This window comes from Pseudonaja textilis, chromosome 1 (assembly GCF_049901715.1).
Source record: "Pseudonaja textilis isolate UNSWEBS1 chromosome 1, rPseTex1.2, whole genome shotgun sequence".
Taxonomy (NCBI): Eukaryota; Metazoa; Chordata; class Lepidosauria; order Squamata; family Elapidae; genus Pseudonaja; species Pseudonaja textilis.
In genome coordinates this window covers 284,366,960-284,392,686 of record NC_141990.1, presented here as the reverse complement: position 1 = coordinate 284,392,686, position 25,727 = coordinate 284,366,960, and the positions used below count along the sequence as shown (strand labels likewise).

At 38.1% G+C, this 25,727-nt stretch overlaps 1 protein-coding gene and 1 long non-coding RNA gene across 5 annotated transcripts; one reads left to right on the top strand and one right to left on the bottom strand.

The window, feature by feature from the left end:
- Nucleotides 1–665: 665 nt before the first annotated feature.
- On the bottom strand, nt 666–25,440 carry VSX2 (visual system homeobox 2). Of its 4 annotated transcripts, none has more exons than XM_087921940.1 (6): nt 24,934–25,440; nt 23,714–23,798; nt 21,376–21,447; nt 19,498–19,621; nt 6,513–6,693; nt 666–4,302 (listed from the first exon to the last, which is right to left on the bottom strand). In XM_087921940.1, exons 1-6 carry the CDS (start codon nt 25,388–25,390, stop codon nt 3,908–3,910), a joined length of 1,314 nt encoding a protein of 437 aa, XP_087778066.1. In that variant the 5' UTR covers nt 25,391–25,440; the 3' UTR covers nt 666–3,907. The 4 variants fall into 4 exon arrangements, with proteins under 4 accessions (XP_087778066.1, XP_087778067.1, XP_087778068.1 ...); XM_087921941.1 differs by having other exon boundaries at nt 666–4,239; XM_087921942.1 differs by lacking the exon at nt 21,376–21,447 and having other exon boundaries at nt 24,934–25,439.
- On the top strand, nt 7,501–8,756 carry LOC148128236 (uncharacterized). The gene is made up of 2 exons (XR_015741530.1): nt 7,501–8,003; nt 8,605–8,756. It is a non-coding gene; the product is annotated as an uncharacterized LOC148128236 (long non-coding RNA).
- Nucleotides 25,441–25,727: the final 287 nt, after the last annotated feature.

The following is a 25,727-nucleotide window of genomic DNA, read 5'->3' as shown; positions in this document are numbered from 1 at the left end:
ATACAGCTTTCCATTTCCTGGGAGTAATCCGTCCTCGTTATGCTTCCAGTGAAAACATGCAAATCTGGAGGAGTCCTCTCAGACTGTGTTTACTTACTAAAGGCTCTACTATAGCAAGGGCTACTTTCACAAGGACTGCTTTTTCTTGGCCTTAGGTGGCCATGTGTAACTCCTCCAGCATCTCTGGGTCACCAGTGGGTGAGTAACCTGGAAAGCTAACTGGACAAGATGGAGAGGTTTTGGCTTGGTCTGCAACCTCATGGCCCTTCTTCCCCAGATTTGCTCCATAGTTTGCGAACCCCCACATTAAGGTCAAAAACATACAATAACGTTAATTAGGAGAATCAGACAGTAATTTTAACAATATTCTTTTTAGCCTTGTATAGTTGAGCACTATGGCACTATGAGAGGAGCAGAGCAAGCAAAAAGGCAGAATGAAGATATTCTAAAGTTTGAGCCCAGGTTATGGAGGTCATTTTATCTCCCTATTTCATTTATTAAAATACTGACAGCTGAATACTAAGATTTAATATTTGTTTTTTAAAAAAGCATCATTTATATAACAGCAACACACTCATAAATAAAAAAGGCAAAAATCATTTTGCTCTTTATCATTATACATCTATCTCTAAACAATCCTAATCTAACGTAGTTAAATAATGGTGTAAAAACATAAGGCCTTCTTTAATTTTCAATAATTCCAGTGATTTAAGCTAATGTATAGCAAACAGAATAACTGATCCAGAGAAATACTCAAATTCTTCTCTACATACTTACGTATATTACTTTATGTATTTTGCATAACCAATTTGAACAAAAATCCAAAAAAGTTAATCAAAAGAGCAAACTATAAGCATTAAAGATGTGAGGTGAAAACAATGGAACTGAAATACAGAATATGTAGCTTTTCATGGAATTTAAAAGTGTAACTTTTTAATGCACTTGTACACTCTTAATAACAAGGAAAGTATTCATAGATGGTTCTGGAATATGTAATGCTTCAACATATTAAATAATCTAGATGGGATTAGTAACTAGTAGGAACTCAATATTTATAATTATGGAAAATAAATATTCAAAAGTCATGTATAAAGCTTTTGAGCAGAAAAAAAATCCATTATGCAATGCAAATATAGACACAGAAAACATCAAAACACAATAGGAACAAATAATCAGTGACTCTGTATCTACCCTCTCCTCCAATAGCAAGAATGATGAAGGGAGTAATATTAGAATTCAGTAATCCATTTTCAAAACATTACCAGACTATTATTGGTGCTCCTTCAACCAGATTTTCCTGTAAATCTAAGTGATGAACAAGGTATTGGAGAAAGAGGCAGCTTGCAATATGATGGGAAAGTATTAAAAGTCAGCTGTTCTCTGGCATCTTTATGTTTAATCTTATTTATGGTACTGAAGTAATAGTGGCTGATGAATTTGTCCCCAGTGACTTCCTCTAATATTAGTAAGGATAGTAAAGTTTAACAAATTCACAGGCTGTTTTTGAGAAATAATCTTGATTTTTGTTTTTGGTATTTTTTCATCCTGATTTAAGAATTCAGAATGGACACAACTGGACACAATGTGTCTTGGCACTTTGATTCAAGTGTTGGAAATAATGCAGTCTTCCTCAGTGCTTAAAGAGAAATGTTGGAAGTGGTACATCTTATTTAGCATTAAGTCAGGGTGGATTCATCTAAACTGGTGGTTTCTCTTAAAAACTTCAGTCTTTTAAGCTTCTGTTATACATAGGCAGCCAGAAAAATAGCAATACTAATCAAATACCTCTTTGAAGCTTTTTACAGAGTTACTAATGTGCTGTTTCTAAATGTCCCTTTTGTATTAGTAGTTTTTGTCTCGTGCTGAGACACAACCAATTGTGGCCTAAAGGCCATAAAAAGGTTTTTATTTGATTCAGATACTGCCTGTGTTGCAATATCTAAACAGCACTTATTAGTTATACTGCAGCATCATTCTTGTTCATCTTCAGTCTGGATTTATTCTGATTTACATCTTTACAGAAAAATGGCACAAAATCACAAATTTCAAAGACTAGTTGTTACAGCTTTTTATCTTAAACACCTCAAATACCAACTTTTCTTACCATATATACAATATTTACACACCATGGGTTATAATCTAAAACACCAGATAACTGGGAGACATAGAAAGGGATTATATCAGCAAGGAAAATCAATGATAAATAAAACAGCTCTTGTCAAAAATAAAGATAAATAAAAATGGGGACTTGCTATCCTGGGCCTTCGCTGAAAAAGAAAATTGAGCTTCTTAGGCAATGTGTACATGACTTGACATATTATTACTTAAATGACCATAAACTGATTATAAGTATTTGATAATACAGTATTGTGATTGTATCTTTACCATTTGCTGACTGCAACACCAAGCAAAGATAGTTAATGATCACGATGATCAAACACTTCTGATAAAATTTTCATATTAATGTAAACACAATGCAGTACTAATAGGTTTCTAAAACTGCAAGTGAAAATTTCTTTCTCAAGAAACATCACTACTAGAGGTAAGTGACCATCAGTCTTACTCTCTACCTCTTGACTTGAATTTATGAACCATAAGGAAGCTATCCAGGCTCAAGAGCAGATGAAACCACACTCTTGCTTAATTAAGTCATTATTCACAGTCACTTAGGGATATTGAATATCAAGTATAACAACTGGAATTTATCTCTTAGATGCATTTCTCACACCATCAACTACCCTATCTAAAGCTAAACATAAAAGATTGGGAAAAGTGGCTGGGATCTGAGTTACACAATATGGCACCCAGATAGTCTTGGTACCCTAAGCGCTCCATTCCCAACCATAGCAATTCATAATTACTTTACAATACATGGAACATCTTCACTGGAATCAACTCAGTGTTTTACAAGTATCTTTTATTTTATTGATATGATTTCTCCTGAAATGCTCTAGGGAAAAATGGCGTATTTATTTCAAGATAGTAAGCAAAGGCAGGCTGTGACAAGCTACATCTGGATACTTTAAACAGTCCAAAATTAGATATTAGGCAAGGTTCACATTGCGTTAATAGAATAGGGCAGCTGAACCTCTTAAATCAACAATGCTGATAATCATGAACACACTCAGTATGAGGTAGGGTTGCCACCTGATCAATTTTTAATTTTGGGTTTATTTTGGGAAAAGAGTGGTTCCTTTATTATATAGCCTTAATGTCAGACAATGGGCAGTTTTAAATGAAAATATAAATATGCATAATTAAGCCTTTTATCCTCTTCTGGGAAAACTAACAACCTGACCGAGTCAAGGAGAAAAATACTTATTTTGATCATTGAGTACAGACAGCATGGTAAGCCATTATATGGTTCGTTTGCTTTGGCTTAGTATGTTGTCTGAATCAAACATTGTGATTTGTAAACTAAGGTATATATCTTAAAAGTGACAGCAAAACTAAACATTGAAGCTTATTCAAAACACCATGGTTAAAATAAAGCAATGTCTTATCACAATGTATGAATCTAGATAATGAGATGACTATTTTTAAAGATGAAGTGAAAATGGAGTAATGGAGGCTGAATAGCAGGTGGGGGGACAATATTGTAATAAACTGAACTTGAAGGTATTCAATGTCCACCTCCCTCTCCCTGCTTGAAATGGAGGGAGGCAGAGCCCAAGGGCTCCTGAGCATAAAGATTGCAGGGGCAATATGCTCCTGGGGGAATCAGTCTCTGAACACACCCAACATAAGATGGCCTTAGCCTGTGATTTCCTGAAATGTATAGAGACCAAGTGGATCCACCCTTCAGGTGAATAGGGACTAAAGGAAGGACCCCATTAGTCTGAGAGGAGGCTGAAGCTAGATAAGTCAGTCTTCAAGGAGATGGCTGATTTCCCATCATCCCTTCCTTCTAAACCAGTTTTTCATCCTCTTGTAATAAATCTGATTTTTCCATTTGCCGATCATCCTCTGCCGTGGCTGCTTCTTCCTCTTTCTCTGGCTTCCTGACTGGGGTAGGAGGATCTCCAGGGATGGTCCCCAGGACTTTGGTGCTATGCTCCTGGGCTTTGGCCCTGAGGGCAGCAATGCTGTTCTCTCTGAGTTCCTCCTGGGAAATGGTAGTTTTGGAATCTGGCCCCCTTTCTTCCTTGTCACTCTTGTCAAGCTTGGGCAGGGCCTGGCGTTCCATCTCCGGCTTCCTTCCTGACTCAGCCGCTGCCTCCAGAGACTTTTTGTGCATCCCTAAAAAGAATTGTTGGTATTCGGGTTTAGAAAAGCGCCTGGGCATGGGAAAGCCATCTTGAACTGAAAACAGTAAAGATAAAGAAAGGCCAGAATTAAGGAAAAGCAGAAAGCCTTGCTTCAAACAGCAGTCACACAGAGAGCCCAATGAAGGGGCCCTGCATGAGGAAGACCTCCAGCTAATTCTCTGACAGAAACAGCCAGGCTTGAGGAAAAACTTACACCAGTGTTCCACCTATATATATTTATCTTTGTATCTGAACCCTGATGTCAAATCTGCATATTTTAGATTGGAGGAGGAAGAAACATCCTGTGTGGGGATAAACTGTCCTTAAATAGTGCTAAAAGCAGGGTACAAAAGGAATCTATGCTTATAAAGAAACACAAAGATTTCTAAGATAGCAATTTAGTGGACTAGGGCAGAGGAAACTAAAGAGACAGCACTCCCTAATTCCATTAGGCTGCAGAGTTTCACCAAATACAGAAGTGAATCTGTATGCGAAACAAAACCTTGTGGGAAATGTTAACCCCTGCAGGCTGCTTTTCTTTCCCTAATATATACCATCCACCCCTGTCTTTTCAATTCTCAGTTTCTTGTAGACTGAAGAATGAAGCAGTACATTTATAAGAAACCAGGTGTTAAATTTGAAGAATTAGTCTGGAAAAGCAGAAAAGAAAAGCTAAGGAAGAAACAGGAGTGCATGAGAAAACCGGCTACTATAAATAGCTTTAAAATATCAGGCAAATTTGTCCTAGTTAAGTTACTTGTATAGAGGGTTTGTTTACTGCTGAGCCTCCACCGTGCTTGGCACACAGAAGGGAGAAGGGAAAAAGGCTTTTTTATGCACAATCAACAGTTGAGAATGGACTTTTCATCTGACTACCATCTAACTGATCAGACTACACTCCAGCCACTAATGTGCCATGCCAGGGTGCTCCTGAAAGGAAGGCCTAAGAGTGGAGAAGAGATGTTTATCTTTTGGTCTCCTCTTAAATAATACCAAAGCTGACCAAGAATTTTGGAATTTATGAATGCAATTGCTTTCAAGATTTGATTGTAAATTACCAGAGACATCAAAAAGAATGCTGGACTAGGAAGACTCTTGGTCTGATCCAGCAGAGGTCTTCTTACACTGGTAGTCCTCAATTTATGACAGGGACCAGAATTTCCAAGGCAGTTGTTAAATGAGTCACACCAATTTTACAACCTTTTTTGTCAAAGTTGATAAGCAAATCACTGTAATTGTTAAATGAATCACACACTTGTTAAGCAAATCCAGCTTCCCTCATTGACTTCATTTGTTGGAAGCCAGCTAGAAAGATTGGAAATGGCAATCACATGAACCCGGGATGCTGCAACTATAGTAAATACATGCTGGTTGCGAAGCACCCAAATTTTGATCATTTGACTGTGAGGCATATGATAGTTATAAGAGTGAGAACCAGTCATAAGTCTTTTTTTTTCAGTGCTGTGGTAAGTTTGAGTAGTCCCTAAATGAATGGTTGTAAGTCAAGGTCAACTTATATGCATAAATCTATCCAAACCCTTAAACATATTTATTACATGATCTGTGATTACTATTGTTTGATTTAGAAAGCTTCTAAAAATCTTTAAAGAATCTCCAATTTTTTTGCCCAAAGTTATCAAACGTTTATATTCTCAGCCAGCATGAATCATCTGGCAGGGGATTCTCACCATAATAACAGTTTACCACGTGGTAAACTGCTGAGAAAATATGAAGAATGTTTTAGCAAAGACATTATGGTAGACATATCTGCTGATCTGTGCAACCTCTATATTCAGTAGAGAGGCCACAGTGGAGCTTTATATTTATAAGTAATCCATGTTTAGATATTTCTTTCCTATGCTACAGCGCTGGGATTAAAAATTTTTTACTACCGGTTCTATGGGCATGGCTTGGTGGGCGTGGCAGGGGAAGGATACTGTAAAATCTCCAGTCAGAGGGGGTATTTGCTATTTCTCCAAACTACTCAAAATGTACACTACCGGTTCTCCAGAACTGGTCAGAACCTGCTGAATACCACCTCTGCTATGTTACCTATTTTACACAATACAAACTTTCTGAACAGATCTTCCAGGTGTGTTAGCCTAAGGACCCATTATCTACCTTCCATCATGGCTAGTAATCCAAATCACATAGTGGGCACAGTATCAGGAAATGCTACTTTAATTCCCTTCCACTCTGTCAGAACCCTGCCAGGGATTCTGGCTATAACAAAATATAGATCTGTTCTCAAGACTGAGATCTTACCCAACAGCCAAGGAGCACAGGATTCCATTATGCCATCCTTGGCTGATTTCAGTATGGATTCTGGCAGTGGGATGGAATGACGAACCATTGCACCATACAGGCCATATTCTGCCATTACACTGCTTCTTCCCCAGCATTTTTCTCTCTTTCGCCATTTGGCCCGTCGGTTCTGAAACCAAACCTGCAATAAGAAAGATTGTTTAATAAGTATAATTTTTATTTGCTGCACCCTAATGAGTCAAATTTAAATAGATGAATACATAAAACAGAATAAAAGGCACTGACTAGTCCAGTGAAGGGTTGTTTGTATTTTAAAACTAGTATCCCTAAAGATTATTTAAGACCATTTCATTCTTTGAGAATGAGATGAAATCACTTAGCCTGATTGAGAATGGAATTGTACACAACAGTTTTTCTGAGCCTAGAACATTCCATTTATCTATTTATCCTTCCTTCCTCTCCCCCTCGCTCCCTCAATAACTTCCCAGTCAGACATATGGCACAGTTTTTCACTCTCCCTGCCATCACCAAATACAGCTAGATATTTTAATAGCTTTTATTTTTACATTTACTTGCAAACCTACTCCCCAAAGCCTGTTTTGACTGAACAAGGTAAAAGCTGCATATGGGGGCATGGTATTTTGAAGAGAAGATAGACACAATTAACTGAAGCATGGTTTGCTCAACTCAATTTGCAGTGTACTTTGGATGAGAAAGTAAAATGTAACAGCTGAGTTCACAATACTCTAATCTAAATACAGATGGTTAATCAAACAACCATAATTTCACTGTTTTCCATAACTCATTGCCATTCACATATCCTCCCCAACTAGCACAGCCTTGTAGTTTGTTGCAGATTGCCAAAATCTGATTAATTTTTTGCAAAATTGGGCAAAATAATGCCATTAGACAAATAACTTCCCTTAATATCTCTTTGTTCTGTTCAAAAAGGTAAATGCCAATATTATAATGACCCTCACTTCATATATGGACACTCCCAGGATGGAACTGAATGTGATTTGCAAATTCCAATGGACTTAGTGCAATCTCAGTCTTGACTTCATACAAGGTCTAAGTAAAATGGTGCATACTTTCCCATCCATTTCCACAGTATGATAATACAGAGTCTGATGGCTCAGTGCAGGACTATAATTAATTCTCATTATGCCTTTTGTGCAAGTGGCCTGGATTTTTGCCTCTATTTAACGGAGGTCAGAAAGAGAGAAAGGAAAAGTGAGGACGGGTCGGCTATATAGGGAATGCAAGAAAAACTTCTAGTCGGCTGGTTTTTAACCCTCTTGGGTAGCGCAGACACATCCCGTTGGCGGCACCAACGCTTCCACCATTTCGGCCGCGAGCCTAGCAGAAATCTATTAGCGCCTGGGGAGGGGAGGGCACGGGGCGCGCAGTTCCTCTCCCCTCGCCTTTTTCCCGCCTCAGAGAAGCCTCAGCTTTGAGATGAAAAATTGCTCGCGGTCTATTCAGGAGGAGGTAAAGGAAGAGTCAGCTCCAGGGGCAGCCCAGGCCTGATTGAAAAATAAGTTAATTTCACTTTGAATCGATGGGCCTCAGGCACTGAAATACCACGGGAAATTAAAGCGGCTGCTCCCTGGGGATCGGCGCCATTGACCCGCGCTAATTAATGCCGTGGCGGTAGTGAAGTTCTCGCTCGCTTCTCCGCGAGACAGCCACCCCCTCCCTTCAGCGGCAAGCATAGCCCCACACCGCAGCCACCAGCTTTTTCTCATTTAACTAATTAAGCTAGAAAATTGGGTGTTAATTTGTTTAGGGGTGCTTTTTTTTAAGCGGCCCCCTCCCCCCGTCGTTTCCCTCCCTTTCCTCTCTTTCTCCTTTCCAGGGTAGGCACGCGCAGTCCCCGGCGGAATGGAAATGAATGGTGGGGGCTCGCTGGCAGATGGATGCTCGGGGGGTCACTCAGCAATCTTCTCCGACTTGATTGCTTGATTAGGTCGTTAGCACATTAAAAAAAAATTGCTCTCCGTCTGGCGCTGTCCTGATGAGTGGGCCGAGGCGGGAATCGCCTGGGTAATTTATCTTTTTATACAGCAAAGAATTTGATTTCAATCTGCAGATATATCGAAGCGCCTTTGACACCTGTTTAACATTACAGCGCTGACAGCTTAACCCTGTGATGACTCCGCTGGGCGGCAGCAGAATCAGGCAGGGTGGAGTAGGACGAGTCCCCGGAGAAAGGGAGGTCGTAGCTGGAGGAGACTTCAAAGGGGATTCTCGTAAGAGAGATTTTGAGTAGAGGACACCCCTCCCCATTGAAAGCCCCCAGAGATTAACCAAATGCATAATTATACACATACATTTTATTGAATTGCACTGCCGATTGGATATTAAAATAAGGTTGCAAAATTATGCTTACCTGAAAGTTACAGGAAACACAGATCAAACATCAGTTGGTGACTTTTCGTTTGGGTATTTTTTTGGTCACCATTACCATATCATGCTCATATTTAAACCTGTATTTCCTTTGTTACAGCAATCAGTATGTGAAAAGTTTGTGCACTTGGGTTAAATAAGGATAGGAAGGATATTTGTACACTAATCATATGATCAATTTGATATTATTTCTAAATAAGCATTAATTCTTATTCCTAAATAAGCATTCTTATAAATGCAATATCAAAAATGTACTGATAAGTAATTGTAATTGTAAGCAATTAGAACTGAAATATTTTAGAATTGTCAAAGTAGCAAAGGACTGTGAATAATTTGTAGAAATTAATGTTACTTGATTGTAACTCTTGGATCATGACAGTGATTTAACTAGGGTCTAACTAGGCTAAGATATCTGAGGCAGAATATTCTTACTAATACATTATTTCACAGTTTTTGCTGCCTTTTAATGTAATCCAAAAACATATTATTGGAAATAAGTTATATCTTACTTTTTCCTATTGCGGAGAAAGAGATCAGTTATTTAAAGATTTCATGAGGGATATTGCCTTAATTGAGAACTAATGTTTATATTCAATTATTGCTGTTATTATACTATAGTTCTCACTTTAAGTATTGTGAACAATCTTGAGCTCATATAAAAAAAACTTTAAGCTAAAGCTGCTTAGTCATCACAGGTAATAACAATTTTCAAAAGAGCTTGGGTAGGGTAATATCTAGTTCAATGAGGCTTGGAGACAACCCAGGAACCTGTTTGTGTGAGCAGCAGTGGTTGTGCATATACAGGTAGCTGTCGATGTACAATAGTTTGTTTAGTGACCATTCAAAGTTACAACAGCACTGAAAAAAGTAACTTATGACCGTTTTTTACACTTAGACTATTCTGGCATCCCCACAGCCATATGAATTATATCTGGATGCTTGACAAGTGATTCACAGCTGTGACGGTTGCAGTGTCCTGGAGTCATGTGATCCCTTTTTTGTGAGCTTCTGGTGAGCAAAGTCAATGGGAAAATTAGATTCACTGAACAATCCTGTTTCAAATTTAACAACTGCAGTGATTTACTTAACATGTGGCGAGAAAAGTCATAAAATGGGGCAAAACTACTTAACAAATTTCTCGCTTAACAACACAAATTTTGGGCTCAATTGTGGTCGTACATTGAGGATCCCCTGTATTGTAGGAAAAAAGGATATATACCTAAAATGTCATGTCTTTCAAATTGCCTTCCAATCTCAAAGAAAATTCTCTTCAGGTCTACCCATCTTATTCATATACATAGCAAAAATAGGAACAATCATTGAGCAAGTGGTAATTTACTACTCTTGTTTATGTGTGATCATCCTGTGATAATAAGACAATACAACTGTGAATAGGGAGGAACAGTCTATTATACACATCTGCATTTAACCAGAAAAGTAAGACTTAAGGATATAATTTACCATGTGGCTTAATAAACTATTACAACTGAATAGTTTATGAAGAAATTAAATGCAATTGTAGTGAATTTCATTTGATATATTTTTATGCATATCAGGTATAGTGAAATCTGAATATGTAAGCAGACTCACATGCCCATAGTTAATGCACACATGAATTTGTGTTTGTATCCACTTTGTTCCATATAATGATATGTGTAATTAAATTGATTTATTTTTAATAGTATAACTGAAAATGCCAATCTAGATATATTTGTTGCATGGACGTACAGTATATTGGATGCTTCTGTATTCTCATCTGAGTGTAGATTATTATGCCTATAGAATAGCTACCAGAAGATGCATGTTTAAAAAAAAGTTGGTATTCTAATTAATAAAAAAGTTATAAGAGCTTTACAAAAGAGTTCATATAAAAATGCTTTCTCATCTGAAAATGTCCGCACAGAAATCTTCACTCAGCCCTTCCCATCAGACTTCCATATAGTATTTCTTCTTCTTGTCTTCGTCTTGTCCGCTAGATGGCTCCATGCAATGACATTTTACATTATCCAGTACTATATGTTTTCTTTCCTGTTTTATCAGTGTACAAATTCAGACGCGAGAAGTGCTCTGTATTAAGGGATAAATTCCATTGATGGAATGAATCAGGTACACTTTCCTGCTTATTTCAGAGCAAAAGGTATTGATTCTGGATCTTGTCAGAGTGATGGAATGTTTCTCCCAATTCCATTCATTTGCCATGTCCTTTAAAAATATCAAGAAGAGCTTCTTCTGACAGCCATTATTTATAAATCTAGCCTTATTTTTATGACCCCAGAACTTGAATAGCTATAATGTTAACTGTAGGCCTTATTTATGAACAGAAATTCAATGGGCATGATGATTATACACCAGTAGGCTATGTTGCATATTTAAACTTAAAGTATAGAAAATGTCACAGCGCTCCTGGAAATAGGAATTATTCTAGAGTACTGTCTTGCTTAGCACAGGAAGTGAATTTTTATATACTGTATACATACGGAATTTATATCTGTTGCATGATTAATCTGTTGTGACAGATTGCAATGTATGAAAAGAAAATTAAAATTTTAATACTAAAGTTAGCACATACAGATATGCATACATATAGCATGCAGATAGACACCCCTTCAAAAACTGTTTAAAGTAATATAAATATAACTGGTATAAATCTCTGGTTTAAAATCAATAAGCAGCAGAAACTAAATAATTATATTGCTTTTTTAAAAAGTTCAGCAAGTCCATAGAAGGAAGAACGTCTGTTGCAAGAAAACTGATCTACTTCTGTTGAATTAGGGTTAATTAATACTTATATCCTGTTTAAAAAGTGATGCCTTTTTGCCACTTTCTTGAACAACAAAATGACTCCTTTTTAAAAAAAACAACCCACTGCACTGTTTTAAAATTTGTTGTATTGTTTGTCAATGTAAATAATGTCCAGTATAATAAATATATGTGGTTAATATCTCCTTCCAAAATTAGGCCCACCAAATCTACCAAACTCTCCTTCAAAATGGAAGTTATGATAAAACACCTTAGGACAGGGGTGTCAAACTCTCATCGTCATGGCAGGATCACATGACATATTGGGACTTTTTCCCCCTTCGCTAAACCGGGCCGGGGAGGGGTCAGCATGTGATGCATCCTGCCCGTGGGCCATGAGTTTGACATCCCGGCTTAGGGATAGATCTAATCTAGAGAAAATACAGCATGAAGCATTATTTACAAATCCTTTGTTACCTCAAACTGTATCAGACATTCATTCATCACAGCAATCCAGTTTACCACTCTGTTATAATCAAAAATTCAAGATATCTCTTTAAACTTGTAAGAAAAAGATATTAACCCTTACTTTGCTTACTATTGAAATTTAAGCAGGCATTTAATTCTATAAACACAAATGGAAGCTATTCCTAGATGAAGTGAAGACTGCGAGTAGCATTTTTCTATTTTATTTAGTATGTATTTGGACATATACCATCTTACATTTTTTCAGGTTATAATGCTGGTTGCTTTTTATATGTTCTGCACATGAAGGGCTCTTACTCCAAAGTTAATATATATTCTGTATGCAGCTTCCAGCTTTTGTTTTTCACTAACTCAGAGACTGACCTTTAGTACTATGATTTCTGTATTTTGGAATAATTTCTCCTCTGCAGCACTGTACACCAGATTCTAATGTGATGTGTTTTGTGTGTTCTTTTAGTAACTTGCCTTTTTACATTTGCTGCTAAAATTTTATTTTGATTCTATATTTAATATATTTGTTATTCTGTTTTACATTGTTTCTAGTTTGTTTAGTTTAGATTAGTTTTACAGTATTTATAAAGAGATTTAACATTTCTTAAATCAATAGTCCAATTTTTAAAAAGAATTAACTGCAGCTTTCTTTGCTTATAAATAGAAGATTACATTCAGCATCCTTGGAACATTTCAGCAGAAAACTTAAAATAATACACTGAATAGGACTTTGACATGTGTTTACTTAATTTGTCCACTAGAGGGCCAAACTGATATCCAGTGATCTCAGATCCACCACCAGAGGGCCAAATTGATATCCAGTGATCTCAGGTCCACCACCAGAGGGCCAAACTGATATCCAAAGGTTCTCAAATTCTTTTTTATCACATAATCCATAGATTTTTGGAGTTTGAATATTCAGTTAATGCATAACTCTTCCTTCATTACACAGTATATACTTTTCCTTTGCATATATCATTTAGGAAAGTCCATGTGCTTTCTTGTAGCTCCCTCAGTAAGCTTTGGAGATCAGTAGTAGCAACAGCATAAGAAAAGTAAAGTGTTGTGTTATGTAATACCAGACTATTTAGTTCATATTAACTTAAGGATGGAGTAGGAAAACCTTTTCCTTGACATTCTGCTATGTTCTAATCGCTTTACATTTATTTTTGAAACTTACCTCTTCTTTTTCTGTTTTGAAATCTAAGGAATGTCTCTTATTACAACAAGTTCCTATAAGCCCTATCCTATAAATAACAGAGAACAACAGACTAACAGAGTTAGAAGGGACCTTGGAGGCCTTCTAGTCCAGCCCCTGTTCAGGCAGAAAATACTATACCATTTCAGACAAATGGTTGTCTCTTCTTAAAAATATAAAATCATTGTCCTTCTCCACTAGTCTGAACACCATTAGATCTTTTGTACATGTAGTCTTCAACTTATGACAACAAGAGCCTAGAATTTCAGTCATAAGATATTGCAGTCCCAAGTCAAGGGACCACATACTCATATTCAGTTTTATGATTTTTTACAACTAGTCACCATGGTTATTAAATCATGTGATTGTTAACTGCATCATATGGTCATTAAGTGAATCAATGGGCAGAGTTTTTTGCACTGGTGAAATATGTTGATGAGCACCCTCAAACCTCTGCATTCTGAATCAGCTGACGTTTCCTGGTGGGCTTAAATGAGAGGTGATGAAGGTATGAGCTACCACAGCAAAGCCCTCATGCTTCAGATAAGGCCACAACTAGTGAACCAACTGAAGCTCAACAAAGACATCTTTGACCATAGCCCTTATGTGCCCATCCAGGAGGACTGCCCAAGTTGGAAGCTATTCCTTCAAGGGGAGGTCAAAAGGCAAGATACCTTGAATGGGCAAACAACACCATCCTTTTTGCTTCATCCATTTTATTGCAAGACCTTGCCTTACTCATCAGAACAAAGTCCATCTGTGAGGAGCGAAGATTCTCAAATCTGAGAAAATGCCATGTAAAACAGTCACAGCACCCAGGCAGGAGTTTTAAAACGGAGTTGGACACTCCCAGACAAAAGTCGCTTAAGCAATAAAAGAGTAGAAGTGGAAACCTTCCACTACTGTATGGGATTGAGCTTGAGTTCGTAACTACTCAGTCAAATTTGCTTTTCTTCTTCCACCAGCACTCAAGGCGTCTCTTCTATCATTTCAATTCCTGGGGATTCTTGGTAAATAAAGGAACCAATCAAAATCAGTGAAAGGAGCTTATGCTCGTCCTGGAGTCCATAAATCCTCCGCTTAAACCATCTTCCAAAGTATAGAAATCGAATAAATTCAGCTCTGAGGTTACACTGCCAAGCTGCTGGCTCTTTCATATTCTCGTTCTTCAGAAACAAAGTCCTTTTATAATTTTCTCTTACAGCAGTTGTAGTACCTAGTTTAAAGCTCTTCTCATGATTAACTGGCTGGCCTTTCTCTTATGATTTGATCTTTTTATCTTCAGTGTATTGTCTGACTGTATATGTGTATACAAATAGGTACATTTTACTAAATTAATATACCCTTCCTACTACTAAAAAGACCCCAGTTATTTGATTAGACTGAATCATTTTGGACCAGATTCCATTTATTTTTTTCTGGAAATTATAATGGTAAATAGGTCTAGTTTTGCCTAATATGTTGTCACACACAACACACACTGCAGAAACTATGCTAATTAAAATTCACATCAGCACATTGGGAGAGTTGGGACAACAGCCTATTACTGGATTTCCATAGAAGCAGCCTACTTATTCAGAATTATCTTGTCAGTAAAAGGTACAGTTATTTTCATTTCTCATTTAAGAAAACACGTGAGTTTAAATGAGACGTTTTTGAGATGTGTGGTTTCCAAACCTTCCCGTCTGCTCAGATTTAGATTTGTTTAGAAAATACGCAATTTGGAGTGTTATTTCAGAGATTTCAAAAAGTCATATAAACCAGGAAATATATTGTGTCTCCCTATTCATATGCTGTATCAAGGTTATTTGCAATATTTACTGTGCTATCATTTTCTATGACCCTATAAAAAGATATGAAGTTAAATGTGTATAGGAAAAGAGGGACATAGTCTGCATGGCTGATCACAAAACAGATAGTTGCTCTTATTCCTATTGCTTTGCAGAAGCACAGGGAAGTTAGTACAGCATTAGGCACTGTGGTTTAAACCTTTCCTGCCAGTGAGGTCTCCAATTTTAAACCTAAAAAGCATCATTTAATTAAAACTTGTATATCCAAAATTCACTTATTGCAATTCTAGTTAACATTTGACATTAAAAAAAATTTTACAGATTCATTTATTAAAAACATCACCAAAATGTTAGATAAATTGTAATACACTTCTTGATTTTTTTGAGATGCATTAATAATGTTAGTGCCTTTGATAATGAAAGAAACCTGGATGAGAAACACTAACATTTGATATCAGGCCAAGAATAATGGGAAGGAAATTTCTAACAAAGGAAAAAGTGAGTTTTGGTATAAAACTTTAAAACATGCTTCACTTTCTAACATGAAGATGGATATATTATTAAGCAAATCAGATAAATACAAGCAGTATCCCGAAGAATAATAGATGAAAGAAAATACATATTTGAGGAAAACAGGTTAGAGTAAGTGAAAAAAAATAACACTGAAGAACAAATACATCCAATTGTAAAAGTCCTTTTCCTAAAGTTAAATATGTATTTCTTCTTGATACAGTGTTGCAATGAAATCGGAATATTTGGATTAGTGGATAAAGGGATCTATCATAGTGCCCAAAGCCAATCAGGTCATTTCAGCAAAAGTAGAAAATCCCCCAGATATGTTTACCTCAACCTTAAAATATAATATAAATAATTTAAAAACTAATAATTTGCACTCCTGCCTAACAATCTAACATTCCTGTGTGAGCTCTACAGATTGGATTCCATTTGCTGTTCAGGCAGTCAAAACACATGAACTGGATTGAGGGGGGAATGCTAGAGGAAGTCTGCCATCCCTTTTGCCAATTATTATCCACCCCAGTTTTTCTGAATCGGTAATAATAACAGATAATCAAGAGTTGGAAGGGACCTTATAGGTCATCTAGTCCAACCCCCACCCAAGCAGGAGACTCTACACCATTTCTGACAAATGGCAGTCCAATCTCTTCTTGAAGGTCTCAAATGATCGTGCATTATCTTCCTTGGTATGACAAGAATTAGTAAAACCTGATTTATTTTATATTTAATTTCCTGAATTGATTCTCAGTCTAAAGAAATTTCTTTGAAGCTAATATATGGTTCACAAATAAACATGCCCCAACTAACATCCAAGAGGTTTTTCTCATTCTAATTTCTGAATTAATATTTCATCCATAACAATATCAACCATAGTACTATAAATTTAAAAAATACAGTATGAAATTAAGTATCACTGTCAATTAAAATATCTCAGAAATAGTAAAGCAAACATACATAGAATCCAGCATCCACATTCTCCAGCATCCACATTCTCTCATCATTAAAAATAATCTCACCTGATAACAGAGCTCAAACAGGTCTTCCTTGAGAGGAAGGTCCTAGAAAAATCACTATTAGGGAGGCCTAATTATGTATCCTATGTAACTTGTGATACAACACTGTTTGCTCAGCACTGAGATTGTTAAATTAGTGTCTAAGGAAGGACTTTACACTTACCTAAAGCATATTGAGGCTAAAAATACTAGAAAGCTAGCTCAGATAAATATATTTTTCCCCAACACTACAACTTAACAATTGAGAATTGGGTAAAAGTAATTTCCTCCCAGTAATTTACAACGTTAGCTCAAAATAAAGCATTAACTGGAAAGCCTCTCAGAAGCCAATACAAATGGTCTGGGATTACTGCTTCTCTTCTGGATCACAGTCCCCATAGTTGTAAATCTACAATCTTCACTGACAAAAACAGGACCATCACAGACTATGCCATGCTCCCTGTGATTGGGCAAGCAACCTTGCTATGCACTACAGGCACAGCAGCTGATACCGTTCTCTCAAAATTCCAAATATGCCCATTGGCCAAAAGAGTTCTATCATGAGTCATTGGGAATAACCCAAAACAGCAAGTGTTAATACCATATAAAATAATTGCTGAGTTAAAAGGACATGAAGTACAATCTGATTACTGATATTAGAATCTCAACTGATATAAGCCAATATCAGTTCGATAATATCAATGAACTTCAAGGATAGAATTCTTCTGTCCCCTTCCATTTTCCATTCTTGGTGTATTGCATTGCACACTTGATCTCTTGTTGCCAGGTAGATTGATAAATTGAAGGAAGTTCAGTAAAGAGCAACCAAACGATTAAAGACCTGGAGAAGGGATGATTTATTGTGCATAATTTAAGTAAACAGTTTTATAGTTTGGCTACACATTTAATTGGAGGATGCTATAGGAAAATGAGATCCCAAAATATAATGGGCAGAAGGATGGCAGAATATATGCAAATATATGAAGAATGCAATTGTAAAGAATAGGAAACTGCTGTAGTCTTCACACAGTTATTCTAATAAAAAGGCCAATGATATATTAATACTTAATGGTGGAAGCCCTCATGAGAAAATGTTTAGATATCTAGAATATAACTCTTAGTCTTGCTTAGCCAGCTATGGTTCGGTCTATATAAACTATAGTTGTTCAGCTTTTTGGCTTGCCTGGGCCACCATGAATGAAAAGGAATTGTTTTGGGCTGCATAGAAAATATATAATTTTGTTAATGTACTGTATATAAATAACAAACTTCCTTTATTTTTTATAAAAATCTGTGGGGCTGTCAAGGGCCATGTTATTCATTTTTAAATAATTTCTTGATGAAGTAATTCCTTTGCAAAGAACAAGGTAGAAGGAATATGGCTCAATAATAGAGAATTGTTTTTTGCATGCAGAAGACCATAGGATTACCTATATTTCAATTCTACTGATGCCTGAAAGCTCTATCTATTCCATTGCTATAACTGCATTGAAAGATATGCTAACAAAATTATGTATTCTTACATAAAATAAATAGGGTAGATCCATCCCATTATGTAACTGCACCCCAAGACTTTCCAACGATGTATCAACTTCATTTTATACAATCTTTATAAAATCTAGCCGTGTGATGTATTGCAATATTTATAGTTTAAGTAGTTTAAATTGTTAAACAAAATAAGTATGGAAGTCAAGTATTGAATGCCATTAAGTGTTACAATATGATGACATCTGAAACCTAGTTCAAAATGTAACGGAGCTGAGCCTTTTTGTTCATCAACCATTATTTTATAAAGCAACTATATTGCTATATGAAAACTGTAATCTCAGGCTATACTAAGTTATTTGATGTTTGGCTGTTTATGAACGCCTCTAAAACATAGAAAGTCTGAATGAATTGTTATTTCCATCATGAAGAATTAGGATAAATTCATATGTTTATAAACATTTATGTTAATTTTTTAACATAATTTTTTGGAAATAATGCCTTATTCTATTATTCAGTAAACCTTTCTACAAAATTAATTTAAAGTGCAGTATTGAAAAGGCAGAATTTAGTAAAGAACCAAAATATTAACCAATTCTTTGCTCCTAAGGTCACTTTAGGCATAGTTTCCTATCACAGCCAGTAGCTCCCATTTCTCGTAGGTGTTCTATTCCCATTAAAACTGGATGTGTGAGCTCTGGATGTGAAAAATACCATCTAGTTGCAGTATCGACTTTTCTCAATGTCAAAACAGCTAACATGAAGAACCAGTCCCAATTCTCCATCTTATGAAGGTCTATTTTCCAAGCTGATCCAACTATTCTAAGTACCACTATACCTTTAATATTCCTTAGTTTTCCTGATTGTTTATTACTCTCTTGATCCTGATTCATAACTATTTTGGACAACATGCCTAACTTTTATTCCATTTGGATTAAAAGCCTTGCAGTTACAGAACTTGCATGCATCCTAAATCCTGATGAAGTCTGAAGGAAAACTACTTATTTCAACATTTTGTTAATCTTCAGCATACAAAAAGAATTGCTTCCTCTTATATAAAATGTCTAACTAATAAAAGCTTGAACAATTAGTACAGGCTTAGGCACACATGAAAGCACACCAATTCAGCATTATCTTTGAGATTTGGGGTGAATCAGTTACAAGACAGTCCTTTAAAACAAACTTTCTGAACCTTGTGCCTTCCAAATGTGTTGGATTATAATAATCCAGCAGCCCACATTATCAAATTCACTGGCATCAAATGGGAAAAGACATATCTTACAGAGTATATCACTCTTCAAAGAAAGCAAAGTATGCTGAAAAAAATTAGCGAGTAGTCATGACATGCAATGAATTGAATTTCACACCAATATGATTACCTGTATTCTATCTTCAGGAAGTTCTGTTTTCATAGCCAGCATTTCTCTTGCATAAACATCAGGATAATGGGCCTCATTGAATGCTTTTTCCAGTTCCTCCAGCTGGTAGGATGTGAAGATTGTCCTAAAGGGAATAAAATTCACTGATGAAAAAAGTTGAAAGAAAAAAAACTTAAAAAGCACAGCAATGAAGGAAAAATTAAGAGCATGAATACATTATATAAAATAGTTATTCTTAGGATGAAGAATGCCAAAGAAAATCCATTGGCTTTTCCCATCCCAAAGGTGCTTTTTTTTCTTTCAAAAGGCAACTTCCTCAGAGCTGAAGAAGCTTCTCAGATAAGAAGCAAAATGTCTTCAAAGAAAAACCAGAAAGTCCAGTTGCCTCTTGAAAAAGCACCTTTGGGACAACCATGACCTGGATGACAGAATCTCCATGGACTTCCCATTTACTGTAGAGGAAAAACTGAAGTCATAGAGGGTTACGATTGAAACAAATGGACTTAGATTGCACTCCTTCCATAAAGTACATTAAAGCGGAGGTGCAAACTGTAACTATTGTGGAAATAGAAATAGAATTATAGAACTAAACGGGACCTTAGAGGTCTTCTAGTCTATCCTCTTGCTCAAGGCAGAAGTCCTTATTCTATCCCAGACAAATGGTTTCTGGTCTTTTCTTCAAAACCCCCTGCAATGAATCATCCACAGCTCCAGGAAACAAGCTAAACTAATTGCTTTCACAGTTAAGAAATTTCTCCTTAGTTCCAGGTTGGGTCTCCTTCTAACAAGCTTCCACCCATAGTTTCTTGCCCTGCCCTCTAACAGGAATTAACCAAATGTTTCTATGAAAACAAAGACATTGTTTTCTTTAAGAAGAGGAGGAGAAACCTAAAATATCTGCTTTTCCATAAAAACTTAAGGAGGAGAGATACATACATTTACCACTATACTATTATCTACTACTTCTAATATTTCTGAACAGCTATCATTTACCGTGTGGGTTCCATCATACCATCTCTCTTCTTAGATACTCTTCTCTGAGATAATAAATAGAATCTGGTTTTGCTCATGTACACTGTGATCCTAACTGTTCCAGTGTGAATGTTAATAGCTATATAACAGATATAGTGAGACCAAATATAAAAGCTACTCCTATTGGTCTTTAGATTTATTCCTGATTAAGTCAGCTTTGTTTTTGTTTTTCAAATGAAAATTTGGCATCTTGTTAAATATAATGGGCACAATTTAGTTCCAGGTACTTCAGAAGCAGTTGAATTAATAACAGATATGGATTAAAAAACAGTTCCAAATTAGTATTGTCATCATTTCCTTTTGTGGAATGTAGCATTAACATTCATTAAGAGTTCCATAGTGCTGCAACAAAACCTAACAAGAGGATTCCATAAACTCTACCACTATTGATCTAGTTATATAGCTGTAAATGCTGTGAAGTGGAGCAATGTGGGCTTTCCTTATGTATAACAGACACTGAACAACAGATTTTATGATAACATTCAAGTTTTCAAGGACAAAATCCATCTATTATTCTGCTTTTGCAAAATATTGTTCACATAAATGTTTTCAAAAGAAATTATTTTACCTCCAATCCTTAATTGACGGAGTAAAGTAACCAATGTGTTACTAATGATGTAACATCATCCTTATTATCTCCTTTCCTAACATTTGGAAACTCCAATCTTTCCTCATTTGCTAATATTTTATTTGTAAACAATATACACTTTACAATGTAAGAATACCTATCTTCAGGAATTTAGCTTAATTCCTCAGTCTGTGATTTTACCATTCAAAACAATTAATTTCATAGGAAAGATATGCTTCTTCTAAATCTCAATAGCCTAAATTAGGAGTTCTCCTCACATTAGGCATAAAAAATAGCCCCTGGAATTGAAAAGAAATGGCAGCACAGCTCCAGAAGGAGATGAGAGATACCTGCAGAGCCAAAAACGTGTGGATCATGTTGTGCTCCAAAACGGAATAAACATCCTGACTAATTTCTGAAGCATAAACATTCTCTGGTTATAAGATTAACCTTCTATGGAAGCCAACTGCATTTCAATGTTTTTCATCTCTATTATGGAAGCCAACTGCATTTCAATGTTTTTCATCCCTATATAAAAGCTGGTGTCTGCATGTGCCTAAGCACGCATACAAGCATATAAACAAATTGGAAAATAATATGAAATCAACCTTCCAAGAAAAAAAAAACTGCTTCAAAAAGAAAAAAATCAAAGCCAAGATTGTAAAGATTAAGCATTGATTTTTAAATATTTACATATTTCCCAAGAGCATTGTCTAGAGATATCCAAATTACCTCCTAACATGTAAATTGTTAAAGACTTCCATCAGCTTAATAATACTAACATATCAGGGGCTGCTTCTGCCATCAAATCTGTGTTCTGCTGTCTCCCAGCCTCGCCTTGCTCTCCCAGAATGATCGCCTATATAGAAGGAGCAAGCTTCTGTAATGCCTCATTGCCTTTCTCTCAAAACAAAATGCTTCCTTTATTGTGCATTATTTCAGAACCCAAGAAAAGGCAGGGTTTTTATTTTAAAATTTGTCCGCTCCTTTCGATAGAATTTCTGTCAAAAAAATACAGGCAAAATCCACCCTTTTGAAATATAGTCCTAAAATTTGTTTCTAACAGATTCTTTCAGATACTCTGTAAAAATAATAATAATAGCTAACCTCTCCTCTCTTGCTCAGGATAGAGTGGTGTAATTTCTCTCCACATTGCTACTACTTTTTGAACATTTCCTGAAGACAATGTATTTTTTAAAAAATACTTGGAATTATTAACGTATTCAACACTAAAATTCTCAAATTTTTGAAACAATTCGTTCTAGACTCAAATATAAACCCTGCAAGAATTCTAACAATGATCTACTACATAGAAGGCACATCCCTGTATATTGGCCCAATTCATTGAAAAGTTCCTGCCCTTATTTGTTCATATATCAATAAAACTGGGTATTATTTGTTGCAATTTCAATTGTTGTAATTCTCAAAGCAAATAAACCATTCTTTTTTATTTTTTTCATTACAGCCAGCCTTGCATGGGGACATTTAACATAATACAGATATTCTGCTTGTTAGCAAAATTAGTCTTTCCAAATCATATCCAGGTGGACTTGCTGCTGAATACACAAAACAGAACCAATATGCAGAATGGGGGCCCAACACTGGTTTTTGTTTTGTTGATTACTTTGGTGGGGAGAGGGAAGGGAGCAAAATGGCAAGGTCCTTCTTGGGAGTCTGAGTCAGTAAGAGAGGAGAGCAGACTTTTCTTTGGGTGATTCCCCCAGCTTTACAGTAATGTGTTTTTTTTTCAGTCTCCAAACTGTTCAGGAACATTTTCAGGTATTTTTCTCCCATCTAGAATTCTCCAGATGGGTTGGGTTACAATTCCTGTCACCTCAGACATTGTATTTCATTGCTAATCACAAAAAAGTATCAGCATCCTTGCCAAATGGGAAGGAGGAATTAAATGTATTTTACAGACAAAAGAAAATCTGGATAAATCAGTGATGCCCTTGTTGAGAATCCGAGCACTTACAGAAAAGTAAACATGAATTAGAAGCTGATCCGGTTGGGTGAAGCAATAGTTTGATTTGTAAACTGCTCTAGCACACTAATTTATTTGCTTTATTCACAGCCCTTAATGGCTTTAGGGAAAGTGAAGTGTATGGGAATCCTTTGGACAGCTCCTTCCAGCAGCTCTGAAAGAAAAACGCTAGAGATAGGCAGGCCCCCTTTGAGATGTTTGGATTTGATGGTTCAACAAATAAAAGTTAGGAGAACAAATAAATGCAAAGCTTGGCTGGAGAAAATCTAGCCCCTAATGCAGCCCCTGCCTTCTTTGGAATTGTGCTTCAGAGTAAAACCTGAAGACCAAGGGATCGTTCAGGATCCATTGACAAGAGGCTGCGACGCTACTTGCTGGAACACTGCTAGACCATCGCTCTGCCGCCCTCCCCACCCCACCAGCCCCACCGACAAGGAGCAACTTGAACCTGAGGGGGCTATGGGGTGGGCAAGACCCAGAGCTGCAAGGCCCAAAGGCAGAGATGGAAATGGCCCGCCAGCAAAACCCCGGCAAGCGCACCGGGCGGGCGGGCGGCAAGTCCCGGGACTGGGGAACTAAGCCCTGCTGGCCCAAAGCGCAAATCCCGGCCTTGAAAACGAAGGCTGCCTTACCTGTGCCGTCTCTTCTTCCGCTTCTTACTCTGGTTTAAGGTCGATTTCGACATTTTTCTGTCCGTGGAGGAAACATCTTCGGAATCTGAAGACAGAAAGGCGGGAGCGATGGAGAGGGCTGCTTCTTTGGGGAGTGGGGTGGGGGGTTTCTCCCCCCCGCTCCGCGAAACACGTCAGGCTGTCACCCGCAGGCCTTGTCCGAACTTTCTCGGATCGGGGCTTTTGTGGGGAGGATTTCGTTTGATCGGATTTCGCTTCCTGCGGGCGCCCCGTAAACCCTTCCAGTCGGGAGACGCTCGCTGTCTTCTAGCTACTTTTTCCACATCTTTTGGGCCTGGCTTCTAGTTCGAAATCAGACCATTCTCCCACACTGAGATTTCGTTTGTCAATCATTAGGGATTTTAAAAATATTAAACAAAACGGAAAGAACGATCTAGACGGGAAAGCAAAAGTTATGCAGAAGAGAGAGAGCCTTTTTACGCTATCGATAAGTAGGAACTAAATCTCTCAGGGAACTTTTTAGTCCTCTAATCTTCCCTGTATTTACAGGTCGGGAAAAGAAAACTCTGGACTTTGGAAAAAGAATATAGAATAAAGCAAGGGGGAAATTTCTTGGTGGGATCCCTAAACTAACCGCGCCAACGATTTCCCGGAGCATTGTGTTATTTTAATGCTTACCATTACTGCATTTATCTTTGTATTACTTTGGTTTAAATTTTAAGACATCAAGTGATTCATGCTTATTGCCTTAGTGCCCATTACTATACACGGGAGTTTTAGGCCAATTCAAGCCGCACCGCGGCTGCATTTTTGTCCCGAAAAGGCAGAGGAGTTCTTTGAGCGAGGTTTGGTTCCTACAGCGCTACTACTCGTCGTTTCGTCTCTCGGTGTTATTAATTTTATTTCGATACATTGTGTGACTGCAAGGCACTTAGCCGAAAATTGCTCACGTCCGACAAAATCGGGGAGGTCTGAAATGAGATCGAGCTGGCTCAAAAGCGCATCGGGGAGACTCTTAAACCCTGCCGGATAGGCTGGGGGCGCAGCGATCGCCGCTTCGGGATCCGCTGCAACAGACAGGTCTGTCTGGAGTGGTTCGCAGCACCTTGTCAAGGACAGAGATCTCACCTCCCGGGATAGCGATTCCCAGCTGTCCCCCAGCTTCCTCCCGGGCCCAGGGCCCTCCTCCCCACTGCTCTGTTCCGCCACAAGAGCTCTACCTGAGCTGGCCGTCTGGCTGGTGTCTAGCTGCGCGGGGGCTCTGCCCAGCGGCTGCAGGTGTACGCTGGGCGGATCGGCCAATACCTCCAGGAAAGTGGGCTGCGCGTAGAAACCCGGGAGGTTGCCGCTGCTGAGCAAGCCCATGCCCACGCCGCCCACCCCGCCTGGGCTGAGGACGGAGCGGGCCGCCAGCAGGTGCCCGGCGGGTAAGGAGTCCAGGGCTGCGCGAGGTTGGGAAGGAGGCTCCTTGTTCAAGCCCAAGATTTCCTGAATGCCGAAGCCGGTGCAGCGCGGTGCTGTAGGGCCCGAGCTAGGCTTGGCCCCTGCGGCAGAGCCCCCCACTACAGCCCCTGCCCCATTAGAACCGGAGGCCGGCATAGGAGGAGGCGCGCCTTCGGGGGCTTGGGGTTTACCGGGCAAGCTGTGGGCCAGCGCATCCCCAGCTTTGCCCGTCATGCTGTGACTGGTCCCTTGTGCCCGCTCCGGGGAATGCTCGGGAGCCCCCGCCTCAGGCCCTTTTTATACGCCCAGGCTGGTGCCCAAGCGGGATCAGAACCGAACAGCCAATCACAGAGGCCACCCGCGATTAGGAATTCCAAAAAGCGGGGGGGCGGCGAGAGAGAGAGAGAGAGAGAAGGTGAAAAGAGGGGAGGCGGGGGAGAGGCTGGTCGGCCTGGGGCGCGCCGGGAGCAGAAGCGCGCGGAGGAGCCCAGCCCCAGCCTGGCTCCGTGAGAGGAGCGAAGGCACCAAAGAGCGTCCAGACCAGAAAGAAGCTCTGCGCGCCCCTCGCTTG